At 36.6% G+C, this 6000-nt stretch overlaps 1 protein-coding gene across 1 annotated transcript; it reads left to right on the top strand.

The window, feature by feature from the left end:
• The first annotated feature begins 904 nt into the window (after positions 1-904).
• LOC103422094 (metacaspase-1-like) lies at positions 905-4160 on the top strand. Its single transcript, XM_008360129.4, has 5 exons — positions 905-1528; positions 1743-2073; positions 2151-2268; positions 2709-2903; positions 3923-4160. The coding sequence occupies exons 1-5, from the start codon at positions 1081-1083 to the stop codon at positions 3980-3982; spliced, it is 1152 nt and encodes a 383-aa protein (XP_008358351.3). The 5' UTR covers positions 905-1080; the 3' UTR covers positions 3983-4160.
• Positions 4161-6000: the final 1840 nt, after the last annotated feature.

Genomic DNA, 6000 nt, shown 5'->3' with positions numbered 1-6000 from the left:
TCAAATTTTATGCTTAGAAGAACAAACAGAAGTGTTGAAAGTAGCTTGAGTCCTATAAGCTGTCCATTTAAACAAGTCCACATTTCCTCTGGAGAATATCAATTTCGTACAAAACATCACTTCATTCAGGAATTCTATACTGGAAACTGCTTGACTATGTGTAAGGGAGGCATTCCTTCTTCAACAACGACGTTTATTTTCTTTTCATCATTCAAGATCAACTTTAAAAAGATCCCTCGATTTGGAGACCATTTATTCTTCCGTATGCATCAAACAAATTGATGATTCATAATAAAGTTGTTACTTGTTACCATAAACGTCAATTTGTTCGAGACATATGCATTCTTAAATGGTCTATGAATTGAATGAACTTTATAGATGATCTTTCGATTATAATAGAAAGAATGAACAATTTCAACTATAACTAGAAAGGTGAAATGATATCACGTCATCATTGAATCAGAGAAATTACTCTTTACGTGTAATGAGTCAAGTTTTATGTTTTTTGTATTACTCAGTGCGGAAACAAATAAGTTCATCATAAATCAAGGTCATGGGTGTCGGGACTTTTATTATAAAATGCTCAATCTTGGCCGGCTGGACACGTGCGTATGTAATCACTTACACGTGCTAGTATGCAATCACTTTTAGTTTAAACCTCATGAAATTACTGCACCAACTTAGCAACTTCAATCAAACATAGAGTTACTATTTACAAGGCACAAGTGGTGGACTAGCTGTATCTATAAGTGCTTGTGACGATCTGAGTTGCTTGCTCAACTCGAACCATACATATATATCACCCAAAAATTACTTTAAACGCAAAGTAAAAGCAGACCGAATCGGGCTCTCCACTACTCCCCAAAGTCATCGAATATAAGCTATAGTTGACAAAAAATAACTTGGACAAATCCCACCAATGCCACCACATAAGGCACTCAACTATTGTTCCATGCATGAATCAGAATATTAATTGAAGTAATCCTCTCTATTAAGTTCTTGGCATTCCAGTTGATAAACATGTATAATTAGCACCTTCATTCCCTAAGTGTGATATATACACAGAAGCTAGGAATTGCGATGGCAGGTAGGAGAGAGAGGTGCAATGGGTGCGGAGTACAACTTGTAGTGCCTCCAAAAGCACAGATAATTCGCTGTAGTGTGTGTCAAGGCGTCACCCATGTTAATCGAACCTCCATCAATCCTTATATTCAAGCGAGCCATGATTCAATAAACCAAGCCACTGACCTTTTTAAATCCCTAATGACTACTGTGATTACCACGGTCTCCTCCACGAGTACTGGCCACCCGTTTAATCATCAATACCATTATCAGCCTCCCCAGCCTTCAGTACCAAAACCCTTGATGCCTCCTTCACAGCATGGAAGACAGCGTGCGGTGCTTTGTGGAGTAAGTTACCGTGGGCGGAGTTACAAGCTCAAAGGAACTGTGAATGATGTTCAGTGCATGAGATACTTTCTTGTTGACAGATTAGGCTTTCCAAATGATTCCATACTCATGCTCACAGGTATTGTTAATTACTTCCACACTTCAATCACAAAACAAATACTAATATTTTCTCAAATGTCATTTCTTTAGATTTAACAACTGTCAATTCACAAACCTCTTGCAGTAAGTTGAGACCAAATTCTACTAGAATATCATTATTTGACCTGTTTTACCAATGTCATGATCATCTAAACCATGTAGTATATATACGACTTGATGTTGTCTTGGTGCAGAATATGAGACAGACCCTTTTAAGATCCCAACAAAACAAAACATACGATTGGCGTTACAGTGGTTGGTGCAGGGCTGCCAATCAGGAGACTCGTTGGTGTTCCACTTCTCTGGCCATGGATCAAGGCAGCGCGACTATAAGATGGATGAGATTGATGGCTACGATGAAACACTGTGCCCTGTTGACTATGAGACCCAGGGGATGCTCCTTGATGATGAAATAAATGCCACAATTGTTAGGCCACTGCCCCATGGCGCCAAACTTCATGCCATTATCGATGCCTGCCATAGTGGAACTGTTCTTGATCTACCATTTGTGTGCAGGATCAACAGGTAATGGTTAAGAGTACCTATATGCCCAGCTACGTCTTAATTAAACGCCTACAAATTGTGAAATTTGTTCAATGTAGGGAAGGATACTATAAATGGGAAGATCATCGATGCTCACCTATTTATAAAGGCACAAATGGTGGACTAGCTGTATCTATTAGTGCTTGTGATGATCACCAAACCTCTTCAGACACTACGGTGAGTATTTTTGATATATGCAAAAATCAACCAATAACTAGTTCTTAACTCATAGGTATTTTTCTTTCACAACGTTGAACAAGGTCCGAAGTTTAAATCTCTCTCACCCATATCAATAAAATATACTTATGTATATATATGTATCATTAATCTTATGTGCGCATTCGTGAAGAATAATCCATCACTATCTGAACAAGTTGATAATCGAAATACATAAATAAAGAATTTATTCTCTTGGTATAGCATATATTCATCATGTTCTTACTCACTATTTAGTTGGTAAATAAGAATAGCATAGGTTTATATTACCATTACTGTGTTTGAATTTTGTATTAGTACCATAGCAGCTGGGAGAGGAGATCTTTCTTCCACAAATGAATTGAATTTAAATAAAAAACAAATGCAAGGTAAAATGACACAAATTTGATGGGATTGTTCAGGCTTTATCGGGATACATTTCAACCGGCGCCTTGACTTATAGCTTTATCCAAGCAATGGAAAATGATCCCGGATTGACGTACGGCTATCTGCTGAATGTTATGCGCCAAATAATTCGTGAAGCAAGAACTGGCATACGCCTAAAAGGGCCAATCGCAGCTCTTGTAAATAAAGTACTTCGGACCGGATTATCACAAGTAAGTATATTTACATTTACATTTTGGAGACAATTTTCGACGTATCTGGAACACCAGCTAAGGATTTACAGCCCCCACTAATAGACGTTTCACACGTGGCTAATATGCTTTTTAAATGACACCAGAATTCTCTTGAAAGATAAAGACCTAAACCTCTCATCTTCAACAATCTATGAATAAACACTTTAAAGGCCAAAACATGACAAGTAGCTCATAAAATACTTCAAAATAACAAACATGCACCACATTTAGAGGCAAGCTCAATACAAGGTGGGGACGCAATCTGGTTCCCTAAGCTCTTGAAACCATGAATCGAACAAGATATTCATATATGATCTGGTTCGGTTCATAAAACCAAAATATTATCAAGTAAATTGATACAATCCAGACCTACTCACTTATTGTTCAGTTGTACCGGTTAGCGGATCTAGGTTATACTATGATGGTGGTGCTTAAACCCGGAATTTGAGCAGTATCCACTGATCATACCAGCCATGAAAGTACGTAGCTGGTACTTCGCCACCTAAACCAGTCCATGAAGTTCGCCAAGATCTAATTCAACATTTGCCTTCTCACCTTCGTTTTCTTGTAAACCATCTCTCTCCTCAGATTTAGAAGCTTTTCGTGGGTTTACTATCTTACGAGCTTATTCAAAGAGCCTATTCAAGATACTCTGAATAAGAATATGACAACAGAATACATATATTTTTCTATATGAAATATAAAAAAAAAAAAAACTTTTAGAAAACACTACAATCAACTAACTCAAGCTCTCAAATAAAGATATTGTTCAACAAAACCAAATAGGATTGATCTAATATTGTTGTTTGAAATTACAAATATGTATGTACCTCTTTTAGAACAATATCAAAATAGTACAAACAAGTGTTATACGCGTTATTATAGCATAAATAAATTAATATAGTTATACTTGCATTCAACTTAATGTCCCATAAACTGCAGAGTTCTCTATGTTTTATAACTTAATAAAAGGTTTTTTTTTTTTGTTTTTTTTTCAGGAGCCTCAGCTGTCATCATCTGAACAATTTGACATTTATTCAAAACAATTGGTGTTGTAACATGGAAATTAAGTTTATACCACTAATAATCCACCCCAGCTGGATTGGTGTCTTCTCAAATTGAGTCCTAATTAAGTTACTTTTATACATGAGCTTTTCCTCAACTCTCATGTTTTTTTACTTTGTTAAAAAACAACAAATATTACATAAGATGAATTAGTTTCGCGTTTTTCCTCAACGTTCTTCCCATGCTTACTTTTCAAGACCATTCACCTGTGCCTACCTCATTATGTGTTGAGAAAATTTCTCACATCTTGTCATTTTATTAGTTTTTCACCATTTTGATGCAATCTATGTGGGTTGGATCTTGTACATACACGCTTTATATTTCAGTAAATTCGTGGGCATGTACTTACACCCCGAACGCACCCGCAGCTCACCCCGCTCCCCACCCCGTCCCCTTTCCCGACCCCTTTCCCGTCCCGTATATTCAATTCACAGATTCACATATTCAAGTATTCAGAAAGTGTTTAATACCGAAAAAATTAAATTCGAAAAAGGAGACGAACATACTTATGTGAGAGCTTGAAAATAAGAGAAGGGGCAAAAGAGAGAGAGAGAGAGAGAGAGAGAGAGAGAGAGAGAGAGTAGAGATGGAGAGTGAGAGAGGGTGAGAGAGAGAGAGAGAGAGAGAGTAGGGGGGGGAGGAAGATAAAAGAAGGCTTTTGGCCTGCTATAAAAATCATGACATTTGCCCAAGGAATCCATTCGTCGGGCAAACCTTAAACACTCGACGGGCAAATTTAAAAAATGTGACACGTGTATTGTGAACTCGTTATTTCATCGAGCAAAATGACCAACGCGTAGGGCAAAGGTTGCATAGAAATGTCGGCCCAATTTAATTTTTGGAGAAAAAAATGGTAGGAACATGCCTTTGCCAGACCAAATTTACAATACTTCGTCGGGCAACCATTTTAATCTGGGAGAAAGTTTAATTTTTCGAGAAAAAGTTGGGGGAATTTGAAAGTTTGCCTGATGAATTTAGTATTGTTGCCTGACGACGTTGTTAAGTTTTTTGACGAAATTCCACAATACTGGGCTGCTGAAAATTCAACAGCCATTCCTACTTTCATCCAATCAGATTTGGACACGTGTCCAATTTGTGTTTATAATTTCAATTATTTAGACATGTGTCAAAATTTGATTGGTTGAAAGCAAGAATGACTGCTGAATTTTCAGTAGCCAAGTATTGTTTGACGAAATTTACCAACTTTAGGGCGAACACCAAAAATTCAATTTTCCCTATTTTTTTATTCATTTTCAAATGGTTAAAAGATGATCAAATTTGATCATTAAGTCAATTCAGTGTGTGGTTTTACCTTCCATTAGCGTCCTTACAAAAAAATCATCAAAATCAAAGGTTCTATAGCTATTAAATTGTCATCATACATTTGTAACCGTCTAACCTTTCGTCTCGTTACCTAATCTCTGAAAGTTATTGGCATATGCGATCTCTTACTACATTCAAACAAGTTTGACGGTTGGATCGTGAAAATTGGTTTCGTTGACTGTGTATCCATCAAAACAGTAGATTTAACAAACGCTTAATTGGAGTTTATTTTATACTTCTATTAAGTAGTATGTAATATTGTGTAGCAACCACTAGTGTACATATTTTACATTGACGATGGGGGTGAGTTCGTTGTATTCTTCTTGGATCAAGAAGTGTAGTTATGAAAAATCACCAAAATCGGAGCTAATATAACTCTTTAACCTTGATGATACGTTTCTAACCGTCGAAGAATTTTGTCATGTTAGATAATCTTAGAAACTTGCATTGGGTGAATTTTGGCACATGTCATCTCAAAGTATATACCAACTATAGCGACGTTTGAATTGTTGAAATAATTTCGCATACTGCAAAAATCATCAAAGGAATTGAATATGCGAAAATGTCCCTCACCTTTACCCAAAGAACTGTAACCCTAAACACTAATATACACCCCGGTGAATTTCTTTCTGTCGAGCAAAACATGGCTTGATATGTGCCAATTTTTTCTCTTGACGTGAAAGCTTTG

Source organism: Malus domestica, chromosome 10 (genome assembly GCF_042453785.1).
Source record: "Malus domestica chromosome 10, GDT2T_hap1".
NCBI lineage: Eukaryota > Viridiplantae > Streptophyta > Magnoliopsida > Rosales > Rosaceae > Malus > Malus domestica.
The sequence above is the reverse complement of the archived record's forward strand: the minus strand, read 5'-3'. Positions and strand labels throughout refer to the sequence as shown.